At 46.4% G+C, this 21,633-nt stretch overlaps 2 protein-coding genes across 2 annotated transcripts in view; one reads left to right on the top strand and one right to left on the bottom strand.

Annotated features, from left to right (window-relative positions):
* The window catches only part of LOC119385134 (uncharacterized), a 332,809-nt gene that overhangs the window by 208,763 nt on the left and 102,413 nt on the right, over nt 1–21,633 (top strand). The gene's annotated exons all lie outside the window — the stretch shown is intronic.
* Nucleotides 1–21,633, bottom strand: part of LOC119387493 (aquaporin-9) — a 55,863-nt gene that overhangs the window by 20,812 nt on the left and 13,418 nt on the right. The window contains exons 2-5 of the mRNA XM_037654895.2: nt 5,669–5,795; nt 4,462–4,596; nt 2,321–2,439; nt 375–595 (exon numbers count right to left, since the gene is read on the bottom strand). Of these exons, the coding sequence (XP_037510823.1) occupies nt 375–595; nt 2,321–2,439; nt 4,462–4,596; nt 5,669–5,795 (602 nt within the window). The remainder of the gene's footprint in view (nt 1–374; nt 596–2,320; nt 2,440–4,461; nt 4,597–5,668; nt 5,796–21,633) is intronic.

Below are 21,633 nucleotides of genomic sequence, written 5' to 3'. Positions count from 1 at the left end.
GCGGCCAGAGGCCTAGCCTACCAAGTTTCAGGTAATTTCGAAATAACTTTTACTTTCATTCTCTCATCTTTTAACAAACCTGCGATGGTGAACTTTATATATATATATATATATATATATATATATATATATATATATATATATATATATATATATATATATATATATATATATATATATACACACAAACGAAAACGACTTGCTCTAGGATTGTCGGTAAAAGAAACTTTCAGTCAAGCTGTACAACTGCTAACAAAACGTACAGAACACGAAATGCTTTTCGGAATGCGGCCCAAACACCATAACACAGCTCACATCATCACTGTCATTACTATAATGAATGCGCGAGGACGTTCACGAAGGAAAGGACGTACGTGAACGTTTCGGGTCCCCATCCGGCCATGAGTGTGAATAGGCGTGGCGCGATATCTCTGGCGGGATTGAGCGGGCACATGCAGTTGTAGGCGAAACTGAAGATAAGAGCCATGATCAAGAGGCCCAAGCAGATTGGGTGAATATGTGGCGGGATGCCCCCGAAGTTGCGAGGGTCGCCGATGGCCTCGCAGCACACCATCATTATGCCCGTCGCGATGACCTGCGAAAAGTTTGCACATTCGTCGACACTGTTACACCGTTTAATAATGTTAATTACTTGGGGTTTTACGCGGCAGAACCACTACATGGTTATGAGGCACGCCGTAGTGGAAGACGGATTAATTTCAACCACCTGGGGCTGTTTAATGTGCACCTTAGTCTAAGTGTACGGGTGTCCTTTGCATTTCACCCTTAAAGAGAGAGAAAGAACTTTATTTGGGTTATAAAAAACGCTAGTACTCTTCTATAGCAACGTGGGGACGGGCAAGCCTAGCCTCCCCGACACATCGTGGGCTCTCTGAATAGTGGATAGCCCGTAGTTGTCGTGGAAACTCTGGATTTCGTAAGGCGGAGTACACTCCTCTTCTGTGAGCCGACGACGGCTCCGTAACGAGGGGCACCGCCAAAGCATGCGTTCAAAGTTACTGCCCGCAGTCAGAGCATGTATAGACACGAAAGCCTCCAAAAAGACGATGCTAAAGAAATATACAGTAGTATAAGACTTGGTCTGTAGCACTCTAATTGTAATGCCTTGAGATCTAGACAACTTGCTGTGCGGAAGGGGAAAAGACCGCCGACTCAACTGGTAGTGTTTGGCAATTTTGATGAAAGTGAGTAAATCGTTCCTAAACACTCCGCAACCAAATTGCGGACCCAAGTCCTTCCCAACGCGGCGAAGTCCAGTTCGAGATGTGCAGGAACCTTTTTGACACGTTGAAAAGGCCTCGAAAGCTTTCCTGACAATCTCATCGCTGTATTTTCGCAACACAAGCGTGTCTTCTACCATAGGGGAACAGCTATACGCCTTGCACAGTGGACAGCCAAATCGCTGGTCGTCTTAATCTTGACACAATAATGATCATGCTCACGTAAACGGACGTTCAGACACAATCTTGCTTGACCTACGTATACGTCCCACCGCAAGAAGTGGGTATTTCGTAATACATTAGTTTTGGACACTGCATACTGGGAAAGCAACAACTTGTTGGCTTGCGAATAACTTGAATGTGCGCGAAAAAAAAAAAAAAGAAAGCGAAGCCAAGGAAGGAACACACACACACAGCAGGACGAGCGCCGGTAGCGCTCTATCGCTCGTCCTGTTGCTCCAGCGCTCGACCTGTTGCGTGTGTTCCTTCTTCGTCCTAGTTTCCTTTTCGCGCTGCTTCAAGTTATTCGCATTCTGGGAAACAAGGCCTCTCGCTACACCCTCATGTTTGTGACGGCTGCCGTATACTGCTCTTTGCACAAACGTCCCTGTTTACTATAGTTGCGGTAAGCACCGTCCGCACGCTGCAGCACGGCCCGAAGATTTACAACTTTTCCATACAAACAGCTGCTCTCAAGTTTTTGTAAATTAGTCTTTTCAAGGCAACTTTAGCATCGAAAAGGCCAGGGGCGTAGCCAGAAATTTTTTTCGGGGGGGGGGGGGGGGGGGAGTTCAACCATACTTTATGCATGTTCGTGCGTGCGTTTGTATGTGTGCGTGTATATATACGCAAGCAAAACTGAAAAATTTCGGGAGGGGGGTTTGAACCCCCCCAACCCCCCCCCCCCCTTGGCTACGCGCCTGGAAAAGGCATTTCTGCCTCGCCGTAGAGCCAGTCAGCGAATTAGACAGGTGCCTAAAGGTCTCAGGCATTTTATTAAAAGGTCTGTATCGGCAAATAAAAGAACATCTGAACACGCGTGCCGTATATCTGCGTAGTCCGCGTTCAGCGGAGCCTACCTGATCGATGAAGCACGTCAGCGTGGAGACGTGTGGTTTGGGGTAAGTTGCAAATATACCGGCCGTGGACTTCTCTCCCGTCACTTGGCGGACTCCCTGGTCGAAGTGCTCAATAGCGTCTGCAACGATCAGTGAACTATTTCGTTAACAAAGTTGTTACCGATTGAAATCAGTGCGTCACAGACGTAGCTCTAACACCGTGTGAAAGAGCGTCATCATGAAAGAGCGTCTACCTGTATTTACGTCTGGACGGTACTTTATTACGTATACGCTACTATATTAAGTGTTACACATGCAGGATGGCTTTCGCCTTAGAGAAGTCTTAGGCGAATTCATAAGGGACCCGTTGAGCAGTTTTCCCCTGCCATTTTTGTAGATACATTGCCCTTTGTTTAAAAACGTACAACTCGGCTATGTGGCGTAAGGGCTGCTTCCTGCATGCTCCTGAGGCACAGTCGGGTAAACACGCCTCCGAGTGTGCTGTCGAGGAAGTCAAAACAAAAACATGCCTAAAGTGTCGTGAGCGCGGCTAACGCTTGTAATAACACCTGCTGTAAAGAGTACCGGCCGCGGCCTTCCCCCCACATACCTATCAATTGATGGACCAATTAGCGCGCAAGGGACAAACAATAATGAAACGAAGCAGGATTGTATGTTCACGAGCGCAGATAAGCGTTGTTGTGGGGTCTTGCGACCTGTGTTAGCAGAAGCTTTGACGTTATTTATTTTCTTGGCAGAATGCCGATTGAGCGGCGGAAGGAGAGCCTCGAAATGATTCTGCCGACCTTGCTTATTTATTCCTCGAATGGCGTCAGTTTCGCGCACGTAATCCGATAAACGGCGGCCATTTTCTCGCCGTGTCGTGACGAGACAGGTGAGTGCGCGTGTGCGTGCGTGCACGTGTGTGGGCGGGATGATTTTCACCGGGCCAGTTGAATGCCAGAGGATCACATAATCTTACGCGCCACTCAATATGCGTGCGCGGAGATCCGTTCCGCGAGCTCGCACTCTTTTTTCTTCCCTGTATATTCCCGTGATTATTCCAATCACCACCTGATTTGCGACGTCGAGTAACAACGACCGAAAACAATTTTTCTCCGCCACGCATTTTCGACTGTGCCCGTTAGTGTATAGGCGAGGAAAAAAAGAAGTATCACGCTAATGCGAGAAGACAATTATGCCGTTACGGCATCTCGCCGTCAGAAATCACTCGAAGTCACGACGATGTTACTCTATAATCTTCGTGGACTATCATCCGCTGTCACGGTTGTTCAGCTGAGAAATCAAGGACAACATCAACGGCCACTAATAATGAAAGTTCGGGGACTATCTTTCTTTGATTCTATTTCGCACCTGAATTGAAGATGAAACAACTTTATTCTAAGGACAACGAAAGGAAGGCAGAGAAAAAAAAATTCACCACCACACCTTGCGGTATATACTGTAACGAAGCGTTATAGCATGATCACATCAAGCACTTTGCCCAGATTGGAGAGGATAAAATGCAAGCAAGTTGATTGAAGTCACCCAATACAACTGCACATTGTCCCTCTTGGCGTCTCTTCCTTTTAAGTTTTACTTACATGGTTGAAACACTATTCTGAAGCCACCACCCGTTCCACGTAATACGAGTAATGTGCACACTCGCACCGCTTTGACAGGCATTAAACAATACAAAATCAGTACAGTGAACACGGATAAAATAGACTTATTGGTTCCGTTATTCAGTTACATAACTCCTTACATTAATTAATTAGTTAATTGATGAATACCCTCAGGGTACAGATGTACTGCAGTGAGGATGGAAAGAAACGCGAACGGTGCGGCATCTACGTTCTCTGCTGTTTCGCGTTTCTTTTCAAGTGGCTGTAGCCTGAATGGTGATAAAAAAAACAACTACTAGAGTCATCCATGATGCAATCAAGAACCATTTTAACATTTTGTTTTATTGCCACCAAAGTCAGAGCGTGATGAAAACAATGCGCCGCGCTGTTCGCGTTTCTTTCCATCCCCCCTGTACATCGAAGAGGAGAGGGGCAAAAGTTGATACTTAGAATCACTGGCGTTCATGTACTCGTGGCATTCACCAACAGTTGACAAACGACTCCACGGTACGGCAAACAACAAGAATAACAACGCACCTTTGTAGGTGACAAACACAAGCGCCGCGCCGACGAAGCCACCCAGGTACTGTGCCGCGAAATAGAGCGGCACTTTGGCGATCGGAAACTTGCGCACGGACGCCTGGGCCAGTGTCACGGCAGGATTCAGGTGGGCTGCGATGCAAGAGCGATGTCGTTTATTAATTACCGGCATAAGGCCACTCCAGCGCGGCGCGGATGTCGGACCCTGGCTTCTTCTGCCGTATTGCGCAGACAGCGATTGGACGGCGTGACTGCACGGAGCGAATGTCGTGGTTATCTTGTTCTATGAACTATAACCTGGTACACGTAAAAGGGCTCCTTCACTTTGCAGGCTTCCACCGAATTGATGTGCCACATTCATAGCCCCGGTTCGAATTGTCGATCTATTCCCTCTCGAGGTACGATCTTCAAGCCTCCTCGTTAGTTCAGATATGTCTTCATGGCGATGGAGCGGATGCTCTTATAGTTTACTTGATGCCATTTATTTAATATCATTCTTTGTGTTTGACTTATGATGAAAGTCCGGCAATGAAGAAATGAGGCCAGAATCGGCATACATCTCTAGCGAGTTAGTTATTTTAGGCGATTAGCGTGCGCACGCATGACGCCATCACATATATCACACGGATCCACGCACGTGCGCTTCGCTTTTCCGTTTCGCGCTTCCGCTTTTCCGACCAGAGACACAGGAAAGAAACTGGCAAGTAACGGTAAGCCTTACCATTTTTTTCGTGTCGAACCGCTACCATCGCACATCTCGTTACTGTACTCACTAAAGTGCCCAATAACTGCCTATTGTACTAGTGCCCTTGTTAACGCGCTTCAATATACTACGTTAGCTGCACATAGGATTATACTCACGTTAAAAGTAAAATGATGAAACGAAATCATCTCGACTATGTAGCTGCACAGCTGTTGTCACGTCAAAAACATAGGGGCGAAAAGTACTCATTAACAGTAAGGATAACCAAGACAGTATTTTTTTCACAGCGTGCTATGAAGGTCTTCATTGTGTCTCCATTAAAATTGCTGCGGTGCATTCCCATAGTCATCATCCTCTGTACGACTTCGACACGTATCTATGTACAGCGCAAAACACTGAGGCGGCAACGAGATAAAGTTAATAGCTATGAGCTGCATTTGTAGCACGTTGAAACTCTCCGCTGTCGAAGACCATGCGGTATAAAACAAAACGGCTACTGACATGAGACGCCTCCGGCGATCTGTACGGCCACGTAGATGGCGACGCCCCATCCTAGGGGTCCCACGCAGGCAGCGAGGGACTCGTTGTCACCGGCGATGATGATGGCCATGATAGCATCGCCGATCGTCTGCGCCAACAGAGTACGGGGTCGGTGTCAGAATACCTTAGCAGCGTAAACGTTTGAGTTAGTTGGTGGTTCATCCTTAAAGGGACACTAAAGAGCAAAACGATTTTTCTCGCATTAGTAAAGTAGTCTTCCACAATACCAAAAACACCATGCTTGCTGTGAGAAGAGGCTTAATAAGCGAGAAAACGCGCAAAAAGAAAATACAGGTGGCGACGCCACCTTGGAATTCCCGCACCATTTGCCGTTACGTCACATATTTTTGACGGCGCCTGCTTGGGCCTACGTAGTTCCTAATCGGTTAGATCGAAATACATTGTCCTCTGAGGGGGCCAGAGACTTGACATAACGAGTTTGTGGAAATTTCGTCGAGCCAGTGGCGCTAAAATACGATAAATGCTCTTTAAAATCTTTTACGTCACGAATTACAAATTTCGGCGCGAAATTTAAAAATGAAACTTTGAACTTGGTTTTCTCCTCTAATAATAAACCTATGGTGGTGAAATAAACTACACAAGAGTTCTCTAAGCACACTTTATCAATCTAAACTTATTCGTTGTTTCTCTTTAGTGTCTCTTTAAACTATGTTACAATAATAATAATATCTAGGGTTTAACGTTCCAAAACCACGATATGATTATGAGAGACGCCGTAGTGGAAGGCTCCGGAAATTTCGACCCCCTGGGGTTCTTTAACGTGCACCTAAATCTAAGTACACAGGCCTCAAACATTTTCGCCTCCATCGAAAATGCAGCCGCCGCGGCCGGGATTCGATCCCGCGACCTTCGGGTCAGCAGTCGAGCGCCATAACCACTAGACCACCGTGGCGGGGCAATCCTTAAACTATGCTTATGGCACCGGGGCATACACGTGGTCAAAGCAGGCGATGCGCTGTCTCTGTCTTCCTCTCCTATTTCGTAGACATGCAGGATTCCGCTGTAAGCAGAGTTAACTGCAGTACACCCGTGTACGTTTCTTTAGACTACACATCTTTTTTTTTTAAATATCCTGGAATATATGGAGCTATTTCGCCTGTTCAGGTGACTTAACCGAAAAGGCAGCTGTTACTTCTACGACAAATTGCAGTGTCCTTATGGCTAAATAAAACGAGTTCATTCTTTATTCGTTCACTTCTGGCTGCATGCTCAATTGATAAAATTGAAGCCGAGCATTGCGTGTATCGGTCGAGTACAACCTGCAAGAGTACGGTTAACTGAGGCAAGATATTGACAATAGATCCTGACCATGAGAAGGAAATTTAAAGAAGGGAAAAAATGTAAATGAGTGCACACGGCAGGCATCATCAAATCATTACCGACAGCCCTGCCGTTCTCCTAAAAAAAAGAAAAAGAATATAAAGTACAATCGTGGCGCTTTGTTGGCTCTAACATATGGAACATAAATTAGGAGGTTAATAAATAGGCTTGAGGCAATGGTAAGGGCCGCGCAGCGAGCGATGGAAAGAAAAAAAAGAACATTTTAGGCATAAGGTATACAGAGACATCAACACAGCACTGTGTGCATTAAGGAGCAAACAGAAGCAGCCAGTATTCCAGTCGCCATTAAGAAGGAAAGAAATAAAGTGGATCAGGTCATGTAGTGCGTAGGGCAAAATGACCGGCAGTCTATTAGTACGACAGAATTAATAGGGGGAGAGAATGGGCAGTCGAGAACGACAGAGCAATAAGTGGGTACAAGTAAAAAATCAAGAAGTTCGCAGGCATAAGATAGTACGACAGGCGTAATTAAAGACCGTCGGGAGAGGCCTTCGTCCTGCTGTGAACATAAATATGAGTATCATGACGCTTAGGGAATTCGTGCCTGCTTACGAGAAAGCGTAATGAAAGAGCCATATTATTGATATTTTGCCTCCAAAACGTGCGGAAATAATGCATTGGCGTTACAGTTTCAGTTATCCTGAGCGCCTTGATGCACGTAAAAAGCCGTTAGCTGAAACGCCCAAGCATTTCACAGCACCACTTCGACATCGCATATATATCTGGAAAGTCGTACTAAAACATGACTACGCTACTACTCTTCTCGCAATTTCATGTGCACTAAAAAGTCCGTTACTGAACCTAGCCTATTTAATTAGCTGATACTGCGGCTTGTCATGAAAGCAATGGTGACCACCTTTTCTAAAATTACACCCGGTATTAGACATGGACACCGCTACTTCATAGAAACAGTTCATATAATGATATCACCTCAGACTTCTCCGAAGGAAAACGAATCAATCAATCAATCAATCAATCAATCAATCAATCAATCAATCAATCAATCAATCAATCAATCAATCAATCAATCAATCAATCAATCAATCAATCAATCAATCAATCAATCAATCAATCAATCAATCAATCAATCAATCAATCAATCAATCAATCACGCTGCGTGAAGTTAAGTGTCATATATGCTCGCACAAATGATACGCGCAATGTTTTTTTGCTCGTGCGCGACATCATTGGCCGACCGCTTGTTCAAATAACGTACTTAATATTCGGCTTGCAGTTATTCGGCTTGCCGATAATCTTAAGAATAGTCTCAGCGTGAAAACATTACTGCGATTACGGGTCCTGAGCATCGGTATGGAATTCCGGGTAACATTCATTGCTTCTTAAGCTTGATTGTTTACTGCTACATATTCTATTTACTTTTTAGCAAGATTTATTTAATTATTTATTTATTTATTTATTTATTTATTTATTTATTTATTTATTTATTTATTTATTTATTTATTTATTTATTTATTGAAAACGATGTGCTACGTTTGTGCATGAGCTCGATTTCCTCAGTCGTGCGACAACCGCGACTTGCTTCAGTCCATACCTGCCTAGGTGGCATAGTGGTTATAGTACTCGACTGCTGACGTGAAGGTCGTGGGATCGAATCCCCCCCGGCGGCCACGTTTTCAATGGAAGCGAACATGCTTGAGGCCCGTGTACTTAGATTAGGTGCACGCTAAAGAACCCCAGGTGGTCAAAATTTCCGGAGCTCTCCACTATAATCTCATAATCATATCGCGTCCCTCATAATCATATCGCGGTTTTGGAACGTAAGACCCCGAACTATTATTATCGCTTCAATTCCTACAAGTGCGTGCTTCGACGTACTGCACCCACCGTACAAATAGGTCATTGATCTTATCGTATATACCGACGTCCGCTTAACGACGTTACATAATTAGGCCGATTTGGAATAATTAGATAGCGTTGGTCTTGTTTGACTTCTTCGGAACGCGTGCACGGCTCTGCACGCGTCATCCGCATTTAATCCGCAGCCGTGAATCGAGTTATAGGGCAATGACGTCCGGTAACCCGCAGCGCTATACGTCTGGCGTGCGAGGCGCCAGGACGATCGGCTCGCCCCGTCACCAATCATAGGCTGGTTAACGTTAACGGAGTTGCGTCCCGGTCACGTTTTATTATGGCGAAAGGGGGGAAGAGAAGAAGACGGGAATGCCGGAAGCCTCGCAACAGCGGGTCGCGGAGGCGCGTTTCGTCTTCCAGACATTTGGGTCACATCTGTCATTATCGCCACTTAGCGGCCGTTTAAAGGCGGCCAGCCCCAAATAGCTCGCTGTCGCGCAGTAAGTGTTTAACTGCATAACGGGCTCCTTGCTGGCGAATATGAGGCCAGGCGAGTACGCGTGTAACCTCTACCAATGTCAAAACGGGCATCTTACCCGCTGCGGTCGTTTAGTGGTTATGGTGCGTGGCTTCTGACGGGAAGGTCGCGGGATCGAGACCCGGACGGGGCGGCCGCACTTAGATGGTGGCAAAAATGCTAGAGGGCCGTGTTTCTTAGATTTAGGAATACGTTGAAGAATTAAAATTGGAAGCCGAACGAGTTCGTTGGTGTTCTTGATAAATTTCGTGCAGCGCTCACGAGCAGAGCGAGGGCATAAAACCATCAGTTTTTATCAATGTTGTCGCGGTTTTTGCATTCTAATTAGAGTGTGCTAATCTTGAGTCCCCACGTGTTAGTGATTATGGCCTGGTCTTACTTCTTTCTTTCTTCTTTTCTTCTTGCTTTTCGAAATATACTTCAGTTGAGAGCAAAAATAAGCGCCGGTCTCGTGTACTTCTTCCATCCGTCGTCTTACTCGTGAGCGCTTGCCGAAATTTATCATGTACGTTGACGAACCCCAGGTGGTCGAAATATGCGGAGCCCTCCACTACGGCGTCCCTCAATCATATCGGGGTTTTGTGACACAAAATCCAAACAATTATTAATACACTCATATTTTCTAGTTCGTTTCGTTTGTTCATTTTCGATGGAGGCGAAAACGCTTGAGGCCCATGTAGTTAGATTTAGGTGCACGTTAAAGAACCCCATGGTGCATGTGGTCGAAATTTCCGGAGTCCTCCGCTACGGCGTCTATGTCATAATAATATCGTGGTTTTGGGGCGTTAAACCCCATCAGTTATTATTATTGTTTGTTTGTTTGTTTGTTCGTTCGTTTCTTTGTTTCAGGAATGACAAAGAGTCAGCCATAAGTTCATCGCTTAATGCAATGTAGAAGCATACGGGAGTAGTGTCTACGATATTCGCCTCGAGGCCCACCACTGGAAACGCCGGCGCCACCGTCGGCGTGACGTGCTTGGCAGGATCACGTGGTCTCAGCGGCCGCGTCGGCTGCTTGTGGAGCGCTGCCGCGTGCGTTGAAAACGAGTTTCAAGTACCACATGCGCTGCGGTCTGTTTAAATACAGAAGTGTTCTCGCATTTTCTACTCAGTTGAAACCACTTTAATAGAGTGGCTGCCTCCGAAGGCGACAAACATGGGGCGCTACCGCTCGGTGCCGCAGTGCCGGGCTTACGCAACGGAGCCCAGTGTCAGCTTGCACCGGTAACTGCGGGACAAGAAACTGCGTGAAACATGGGTTGTAAAGCTAAGAACCAGCAAATAGCCATCGGCTACGAGTCTTGTGTGCAACAAGCACTTCCGCGACGAAGGCTTTCGTTACTGTTTCGGGCCTGCGATGTTCGGTGAGTAGCATACAGCGCGCACTGAGACGATGGCTCACGCGCGCTTCCCGCCGGCAAATGATGCTTATCTGCCACAGGATGGAAAATGCGCTACCCTTTACCACAATAAAGTTGTTTCCAACAATAAAGTTGTTTCAATCCATACCCTTTACCCCGTTCGATACCGTCTCAGAACCCTCCCGTGCGACCTCTTGACCGTCGGCCTCGTGCTCAGCGTCCACAAAATCGGCTGCAGATGCGCAAGTCATTGTTTAGATACGTTGAATTAAAAAACTCACAGGGTCCCTTATGCATTCGACAAAGATGACTAGAAGGTGAAAGTCACCTTCTCCTTCTTGTCAGTCGATGTACTGATTCTCCAGCGCGCCCCTCCAAAAGCGTTCTGCACCTAACGCGGTTTTGCACGGCCTCCGTGACCGATCACGGCGGCAATGCAAAGCGACCATGACTTTGAATACGTCGTCACGTGACGTCATAATGACGCTACATATTTTGCCGATCTGTGACGTCATGATGACGTCTTATGATATCGCCATCACCGATCACGGAGGAAATGCAAAGGGACTATGTCGTGTGAATACGTCATCACGTGACATCACATTATTTCACGTCATGGTGATGTCATAATGAAGTTACAAATTTAGGAGGTCTGTGACGTCATGATTACGTCATATGTTGACCTCATCAAGTGACAATTATTTTTTGCGTCACTCGTCTTGACGCCGCGACGGTCAATCTTCCCGTTTGAAGAGGCATCTGGCTTTCGCCTTCATAAGCTACGCGACATTTGCTGATGGACGTACATAGAGAGAGAGTCAAATGCTGCGGCTGTGTGCTGCATTTATGTTGGCAATAACATTTTTTCAATCAAGCTTGCGTTCCCCTGACGCAAACACTATGTCCCATATTTATTCGTGTCACTCTCAAATTGACGTTGGGCCTCTCCAACCCCATGTATTTTCTTGGAGCCTCATTTATTTACGTGGGAAAGATGACACCCGGTTGGCGTTAAACACGACACTGCTGCCAAAATTGCTGGGGTACTCGTCAAATATTTACTATCTTGTTTTGCGGCTGCTGGTTGCTGCAATAACTTCTATTTTATTCACCGCTATTTCAAGTTCACGTGGGTTCTAGTTCACAGCCGACGCTTGCAGAACAAGTCCGGCGAACGTTACTGTATTTTCTTTCTTTTCCTTGACGTTGCATGCTCCTACCATGCTCGGTCTCGTAGACTACTTCTCCTTCCACCAGCAATCTATAAGTGGTGAAGCTTTGGTCTATGAATTTGCTGATGACAGAAAGCGGCAAGTTAACTGGAATGCAAATGGAACGATAATTAAGGAGCATTAAAAAAAGGCGTCGCATTTGCTCACGTTTTGTGTGAGCACCAAACGAAACGAATGCACTGAATAAAGAAACAGAAGCAGCGACATTTGCCCGCTGAGAAGGCCGATCAATACGCATTGCGAGACAACTTGTAAAATGACATTAAAACGTACAAGAATTTAGACCGAAAAAAAAAAAACCTGAATCGTCGGGACGGCACATCACAAAGTTGCCATGCGCACCGAAGCCGTAGTTGTAACGAAATTGTTTTTGAACTGCTCTGATAGCGTCCGCGCAACAATCGTTTGTGTACTCACAAATTCTCATATTTTGCGGCCTAAAGTCCACAGCGCGGTGCTAAAACGCGCTCGTAGCAAAAGCGAAACCATCAGTACGTAACAGAATAGAAAGTTGGGCGAGTTGGTGTGTGTGAGCAGCGCTGTGTGTGGTTCTCTTCTTTGTCTCCGTCTTTTTGTGCGCCGCTTTTCTTTAAATATAAACCATCAGTACGAGCACACGCAAGACGCTCATACACGCAGAGGCACCGTCAGTCGTCGCGAACCCGTGCGATCGCTGGCCTGAGACTTCTTTCTGTTATGCTCCGTTTGGTTATACAGGCAGTCGACTCTAACGGGATATTTCACATATTTTGCACGCAGCGAGTGACTACCTTTCACGCAAGAAGCCGGTTCAGGGGTCTCCAACGCGGTGACCGCGTGAAGCGGGTGCTCGGTTTTCTGCAGAGAGACAGCGACTGTAGACTATCTTGTGCTTTCTGTTCATCGAAAATTATTATTTTGACAGGAAAGAACATATTTCTTTTCGAAAGTACCTGCAGAAATGTCCCGGAGGGCTTCCGCGAGGTGATTTTGTAGAGCGCCGACAGCAAAACCTATGGGGCGCGCGCCGGCGGCCTCTATCGAACGCGCCTCGATTGCGTGCTAGGTAGGATGCCTACCTAGCACGCAATCGAGGCGCGTTCGATAGAGGGCGACTCCGTAACTCTTCGCCGCCAATAGGAAACTGAAACGCTCCAGAATAACAGTACATTAAACTACGCCAGATTCAACCTGTGTCTCCCGGATTTACCATACACGCTCCATGGTTCTGAAGGATACTATTCATAGAAAAGTTTCGCGTTGACAACTTTGCTTTGGCTGTTGCTTTTTTCAAATATTTACTGTTACATTTAAAAGGAGAGGCACGAGGCTGGGTTTACGACCTCAGGGTTTTGCATTAATATTGACTGAGTCTTCATGCTGCAGCTAACTGGAAAAGATATCCCTAAATGCGATTGCGGCTCCATACTGAGCTGTATGCCTGAGTTCCGAAGTCTCATAAGCTGACGTCATGCCTCAACGCACGAGGCGTTGATTCAGTGGCCATTGCATACAGTGGATTATCGCGAATAATATATAAAAAAAGCACGTGTACCACGTACTACTACTGCATGAGCTTGCACATGTGCTACCGAGAGAAACCGCAGCTGCGAAGAACACATCATTTATGTGCTTGGAAGGACATCCGTGTATGCCAGTCGGAGGGAGCCTACATGAGTCAGACTTTTGTTTGAGCTTTCGGTGCAACTTTACAGACGCAGTACAAATTACATTTCCTTTTTCAACGTATTTGGAAAACCTGCAACGATCGCCGTGTACTGCTGATCAGTCTTTCCTCCGCGCACGTGATATGCCTTTCTTTTTTCGTGTTGTATCAGCGTAAACGACAAAAGGCAAAAGAGCAAGCATGCACGCACACACACATGGGTTGCATTTTGTAGATCTTACTTTCTTACTTTTGTTTTTAGAGAGTACACGTGGCAGCGAAATTGATGACTGCATCCGTATCGCAGTGCTGAATGTAAACGTAGCCCAACGCTTACGACGCGTCGTGCCATGTACGTCCCTTTAGTTCGAAAAATTTTTGAAAATATTGGCATCTGCGACTGTGCACTAAAAGGCTTATCAAGAATTTAGGTGGTACCCTCTACCACTGGCTGTTAATTCGCCTTCCTTCTTGCACAATAACACCCTGAACTCAACGATAACCAGTCCATGTACACGCAACATGGTAACATTAATTTTTGTTTATATCTGTAATTCTTGAAATGTGTCGTATATCTACAAATGATGAAGTTACTGTTAATATTACGACTGGCCGTATATGCGACGTAAGTAGCCACGCCGAAAGATAAAAGTTTTCTTCTGCAATATTTGCGTTTTGTTTCCTAAAAAATACATACATCTGCTGAATGTCTTGAGAATACTCAGTGACAATATAGTGCACAGGTTAATTTCGAGCGAATATGTCCATTATTGATCATCCTGTAAATAACCAACCAACACTGGGATCTATCGCACTGTAATTTTTTAAGGAAAACAAAGCAGCGTGAACTACACTAAGGAGGATGTTAGCTACACTTTGTTAGATAACAGTTTTGCCAGAAGCGCCAGAAACCATCTTGATGATGAGAAGTTACTCTTAGTCGACCCCACTAGTCTTCGCTGCCAACACATCGAAAAGAAGTTTAATATATGACTCTAGCTGAACTTTTTCTTTTTTGCTTAGAGATTCCGTACAGAGGCTTGACGAACGTCAATGCTTCCCTAAAGCTCTCCATAAATTTTTTATTAATTAATTCAGTACCTGCTCAAGGTATGCGTCAACGTTGACGAAACTCCGACGTATCGAATTGTGCTGCATGCGCAAGCGATGTTCAGCGAATTTCTTGTAAACTTTTACAGGTGCGCACCGGTATGCAAATATGAGAAATAGCGTTAATAGACGTGATGGGATCCTTTGCTTCACTAGGAACATCCCAACCTGTAGGACAACAAAATAACAATCGGCGCTCGGTAAGCGTGTACGTTTCAAGCGGTGTATGAGCTCAGAATTTGCCATAGCGACAGTACTGCTTTTCTATTGTTTGTTGTTTGATATGATAACAACCTCTCTTTTCCTTGTTTCCTTTTTTGTGTGACAGCTGCTATTTAAAAAAAAAAACACGGCTTCTCTCTAGACTGACCCACCACTCCAATGTATCCACTCCAAATCTACTCCATCCACACAACTCCATGCAATCCACTGTATCCAGTGTGTGTGTGTGTGTGTGTGTGTGTGTGTGTGTGTGTGTGTGTGTGTGTGTGCGTGCGTGTGCGTGTGTGCGCGTGTGTGCGTGTGTGTGCGTGTGTGTGTGTGTGTGTGTGTGTGTGTGTGTGTGTGTGTGTGTGTGTGTGTGTGTGTGTGTGTGTGTGTGTGTGTGTGTGTGTGTGTGTGTGTGTGTGTGTGTGTGTGTGTTGCATGCATGCACCCACCCAAACACGCGCACGCGCTCACGTACGCGTACTCAAGAGCAACTTTTGAAATGGTCGAGAAATGCTCGACAATAACGAAACTGTGTATACGGTTTTGTATTGAAAAGCCCGAACACCACGGATTGTCTCGTGGGGCATATTTGTTGTATCACATAACAGTTTCTCACATGAGCCTCAGTCTTATTCATATCCTTAAGCATTATAGGTACCATTGAATAACGCTTAGTTTGCGTTTACGTTTTGTACTTCCTTCAACCAAGACATAACGGAGAGTTAATCATTATCCCCTAGTAATCTTTTGCCTCGATCGCTCTTTGTAGGAACAAATATATGTACTCCCCCACCCCTCCCTCCATCACAGAATGTTCCCACGTGGAAACCGTGAGCTACCTGCATAAATTATAATATATATATTGTGAAGAACCAGACAGAGACAACACCCGTTTCTCGGGCAAGCTGTTCTAATCTCAACCTCTTCTTCCTCTGCCTCGATCCGCTCCCCCCGCGCCAGAGCCTCGGTGCCCCTCTTCGTCAGCACAACTATATATATATATATATATATATATATATAATATATATATATATATATATATATATATATATATATATCTATATATATATATATATATATATATATATATATTACATTGCGCCAGATTATGCTCTTCCCCACTGGTTTCTTCGCAGGTTATGCCAAGTGAGAAGAAATATTATTTCCAATGTGGACAGAAGCTTCGCAAGCTTGCAGTCGAGATCGGACGCTATTAAAATCTCCATAGAATCGACAGACGCGCAAGCTCTCCCGCAGCCGCAAATGTCTTACGTTTGCACATTTCCACAGCCTTTCAGAGCGGTGTATAAACAAGTTATTGCTTTTAAACGCTAACGTATATAGCTAGAAGGGTGTACATACATTGAACACGGTTTGGACGCGGACGCGAGCTTACTACTTATCATTTTGTTCCCTTTTTGTCACCGGAAAGAAATATCTCTTTTGTAACGTAAGTGCTCCGATTCGACGTAGTTTGAATAGGGCACGAACGCCCCTCAGATAGCAAGAGACCTGCGCCAACACCTCCTAGAACCATGGCGGCGCGCTCCGATAGCTATGTTATCGCTGTAGCTTCCTCTGAGAACAATCCTATATATGGAGACAAAGGACGAAGGAAAGAAAATGATTCCCTCACGGCGTCATACGCCCAACGTCACTGGAATGCACGCGCTGTCGTCCTCAACCCTTGATGGCATGGCGCCATACATTGTTCAACACGCACGCGCTTTTTACTATTTATAGATAGTTTTTGAACCGGGTTCTCAGGTCTTGGGTAATAAATAATAATAATTGTTGGGATTTAACGTTCCAAAAACCACGATATGATTATGAGAGACGCCGTAGTTGTGGGCCCCGGAAATTTTGACCGCCTGGAGTTCTTTAACTTGCACCTAAATCTAAGTACATTTTCGCCTTCATTGAAAACGCGGCAGCCGTGGCCGGGATTCGATCCCGTGACCATCAGGTCAGAAGTCGAGCACAATGAAGACATGCCGTGGCGGGTGTGTTCCTACGCACGAATGGGACAACCAAACGTCCCTTTTACCCCTACAGAGGCGTTAAAATTTCTAATGTATGGTTTTCATTCAAGACTAGCCAAGGGTAAAAGACCAGACCAGGATAAATGAAAGGACGAATACGCCTTCTTTTCTTGTGTGGCTGCGCGCTGTGCTGTACCATGCTACAGAACACGAACCAGCCCGGTCCCGTACTCTATATAACTCGATAGCAGCCAGAGACAACACGTACACGATATATATCGACCGAAGCAGGAACAATCCATAGTGTGCGAGCAGGCGTGTCGCATAACGTCTGGCCGTTGGTTGCTTCTGATCCTATCTGCCAGTCTTCCTCCTCGTGGCTTTTTCATAGTCATCTCTCCCTTTTCTATTCGTGCTTGTTTGTTATAAGGAAATTGAGATACTCAAGTGGATTATCTCAATGACAGTAGATATGTAATCAATTCTAATTGCGCATTCTTGTTCTTTTGATATAGTTAATAGATTTTTCAGGCAATGAACTTCTCTTCTGCTGGACATGTGGAGTCGATTATTCTTGTGAGCGCTTATTAGCAATATGTTTGTCAACCTTCCTGTGCTAAGATTACGGCACGGTATTAAGACATTGACGCGTTTACCTAGTTTATTTTGATATAGAAAACTTACTATATCTAATGTAGTAATCAATACGATCAAGTGAGAAGAAAGAGCATGCAGGAAGACAAGATGGCTTTCACCTTCGAGGTGTTACGCGAACGCATAAGAAACCGCGCGAGTTTTTTTTTTTTTTTTTCCCCAACTTTACATAGTTCACACGTCCGCGTTTTTATTGCTTCTTGCTATCTTTTTCATTCATGTTTGAAAAAAGCGCGAAGGAACCACAGCATACAGGCACGAATGAGACAGGACGACGCGCTCCTCGAGGATCCGTGCCTGTGTGTCGTGGTTTTTTCGCGCTTTTTTTCAAACAAGAATTAGCACCAACACGCCCGACTGTCCCTGCAAGTTTAGGTTTAGGTTAGCTATATATTCATGTATAGTTAGAAGGTACCCCTGTCAGTCTTTATTATGCAATTTCTGGACTATTGATATATTTTACAGTTTACTGATAACTGCACTATATTCCTGTTGAGCAACTCGACTTGGCGATGAGGACGCCTTTTTTACGGAGACCCAGCGCGTGTTGGCGAGAGATCCCCTGGCGAGCGAGATCGGGGTCACCTTGGGTACAAAAATGCGCCAGAGTGGGGAAGGCTCGGTACGCGCGGCGGACGGACGGGCTCAGTCCCGGTAGCAGAACAACTGGGATTACGACAGGTACTGACGCATCATGTTTCAGACTACAAGGGCTGGCGGTGCGGCTCTATGGCTGTTTTCCTATCAACATCGCCGGCGTCTGAATTTCAGAAAGGAGAGAATGGATTGCGAACGACAAGAGAACGTGACTCATCGCCCACCTTTTTGTTTGATAAACGATGCTTTTTCCCAGCCAACTGTTAATGCTAGAACGTAATGTTCGCAGTTCCGCATTCGTGCAAGCACCGCTCTTGGTCATGCGAGACATGAGCAGTTGTAAATTGTGCAGATGCGGAAGTACAGGCATCCACGCGCGGAAATAAACGGTGGCACGGCGCGTAACCAATGTTAAGCTAACCTCGTGGTAATTTTTTTTCTTATCCGCTGGTAAACCACATGTTCTGCTTTGTCGTCACTCTATATACGGATAACTTCTGCGTCGGGCTGCGAGCTGACGCAGAGGCTCTCGACGTTTCACCAGTACTGTGAAATGAGCGGCGAAGTCGCTTTTGGCTATTTTCCTGACTGGAGCTGTCTGCAATACGCGGTCCGTATGTGCGCGCAAGCGATGTACGACAGTTGGCGAAACACATATATGCGTTGTGCGTGCGAGTGTGGCTATAACCACGGCCCAGGAAATGCAATGCGCGGATGGCCACAGAGGAGGAGGATACAACTTTATTCAAAAGAAATTTCATGGGTTTGGAGCTGGCCGCTTGTCTGCGGCGACCTCTTCTGCCCATGCAATGACTGCTTTCTGCAGTTTTTCGTCGGGGGACCGTATTAAGGTCTCCCATGTCGTTTCGGAGGGAGCTGGCAGAAGCTCTCTGGGTGGGGGAAGGTCCTCGCATTCCCAGAGGATGTGACTTTGGTTTGCTATGGCATTTTTGTCGCAATTTTTGCATGTTGAGTCAACCTCTCCGCCTGTGAATATCGCTAAGCGGTGAGGAGTGGTTAGAGTGTTCGTTTGAATTCGGCGGAGGACAGTGGCCTGCGCTCTCGTGAGGTTGCTGTGCGGTATAGGGTATATTCTCCTGTCATCTTTATACAAATTTGTAAGATCGTTATAGGAGGTCACTGCCTCTCCCATCGGGGGGCCCGGTTCCAAGGACAGCGCGACCCGGTTTGCTAACCCTCGGGCCACTTTATGCGCCTCCTCGTTACCGGGGTTTCCTGAGTGAGCAGGGACCCAGACCAGATTGATTTTTGATTCTGTCATTCTGACTGAAGTTTCTCAGGACCCTGGCTGTATTGAGTCCCACACTTCCCCTTACAAAGCTGAGAATAGCGCTCTTAGAGTCGCTAAGGACAGTGTGGGTAGTTGGATTAATAATGGCCAGCGCTATGGCCATTTCTTCGGCCTCCTTGATTGATGCGGCTCTAGTGGAAGCCACATTTACGATTTTAAGTTCTCCGTCCACGGCACTCAGGGTGTATGTGTTGTGTCCCTGGTTGGCGGCATCGACGAAGACCGCGGTTTGGTCTTGCTTGTGCTTTTCGTTAAGCCTATCTGCTCTGGCTTTTCTCCTGGCGTCGTGTCTGCCCGCCAGGGTGTGAAAGAACTATTTCCGTGGCAGATGGTGTATACGATGGAAGGAGGAGGAGAGGCGCCTAGCCAGCCCCGTGTTTGTGAAGACGCCTGGTGGATGGGGATAGACAAACGCAAAGAATGCATATGATATATGCGTTGACGCAAAAGCGGCACTCGATATCGTATTGTCGCTGACAATAGGCAGTTTTCGAGCAGCTTACGCAAATCTTTGCGTTGGCTTTTCGCGCAACTGCGCATGCGTCGTACGCTAACCGCTTGTGGGCTCCCGTTAAGTGACGGAAATAGCGGGCCGCAAACGCTAACGCTAACTTAGCGTACGCTATTCGAAAGCTCCCTAGTGATTCCACAACGACACTGTCGCATGGCTGCAAAGGAAACCGGTAGAACGCGTTTGCAATATACGATAAGCTTGGCTACCGCGAACTTCACTATAGATCCGATCTATGTGCATAAATGCGCGGAGCACACTGACAAATAAAAAAAAATATCGACAGGGCGCTTTGCAACGTTGCCTTGCACAAATTACCCCGTTAGATATTTTTCGATCACAACCAGCGACATCACAAATAGTGGTCACAACCAGCGGCACCACCAGCCTGCCATTGTCGCCGATATGCCGCTGTATTGTACGAGTTTGGTGACCCGTCGTTTGCCTGTGTATACATGATTTCATTTTTGTTTTATTATGTGTTTGTACAAGCTGTTTGGCATGCCTGCTGCGATGGCTCCAAGACAATGGCATTCTGCATCTTACCAAGAGGTCACGGGTTCAGTTCCCGGAAGCTGCGGCCGCATTCCGTCAGGAGCGGAATGCAAAACGCTCGTGCACTGCGCGCCTTGGTTTACCTTTGAACAATCGCAGGTTACCGAACTTTTAGGAACCCCCTATCTGGCGCCTCTCAAAGCGCAAGAACTGCTTTAGGGCGTCGAACTTCCATACTTCATTTACATGCTCACATGCATTTCTCTGTCCCCCCCCCCCTATCTCTCTCTCGTAAAATGTGCAATTAGTGCGCCGCTCTATTAGGATATTTCAGCAGTGCCAGTTTAACCTACGGTGATTACGGAAATACCATACCATCGGGTCGGCAGGTCGGTATTTGAATCATCAAGACTTGCATAACCACCTAACCGAATTATCGTATTCGCATCGAGGAACTCGCGCATCTAAAGCGTATTCGGATTGGGGTACATTCGACACACAACGCTAATACCGTAGCGTAAACGGTACGGTATTAACGCCACTGCGAAAACACCCTGTTGCCATTGGCGTAGCCAGAAACTTTTCAAGTTTGCACGTGTGTTCACATACGCACATACAAACGCATGCACGAACATACAGAAAGGGCAGTTGACCCCACCCCCCTTCTACCGTAAGAAGTTTCTCTCTACACTCCTGCCTGTTGTGTTGCTACTCGTGTTGCGGTGATGTGCTGCGCAGCGTCTGCCACTGTCTCCGCGATGTGACACCAATGAGCGCGTGGCGGCCTTGACGGTCTCTCTCCCGCGTGCCAGCGGTTCGCGCGGGTTCGAGCTCGGAGTGCGTGCCTTGGCCCCGGACACCCGCAGCTGTCTGCTATCAAGAAGTTGTGCCGTGTTGCTGTGGCCCGGCAGGAGCACTAGCCTGGGTCTATTTCGGGCGGGCCAGGCCAGAAAGATGACGCGCCCGCAGGCCATTTCCGCACGAGGAAGAGAAAAAGCACCGCCGGCGCTCAGTCGGAGCGCCGGCGGTATAAGAAAACGCGCGAAACGTCAAGGTACATCGTTGGGGATTTTTAGTTTGAGCAGTACACGCGTGCAACCCACAT

The sequence above is a fragment of the Rhipicephalus sanguineus genome, chromosome 3 (genome assembly GCF_013339695.2).
Source record: "Rhipicephalus sanguineus isolate Rsan-2018 chromosome 3, BIME_Rsan_1.4, whole genome shotgun sequence".
NCBI lineage: Eukaryota > Metazoa > Arthropoda > Arachnida > Ixodida > Ixodidae > Rhipicephalus > Rhipicephalus sanguineus.
The sequence above is the reverse complement of the archived record's forward strand: the minus strand, read 5'-3'. Positions and strand labels throughout refer to the sequence as shown.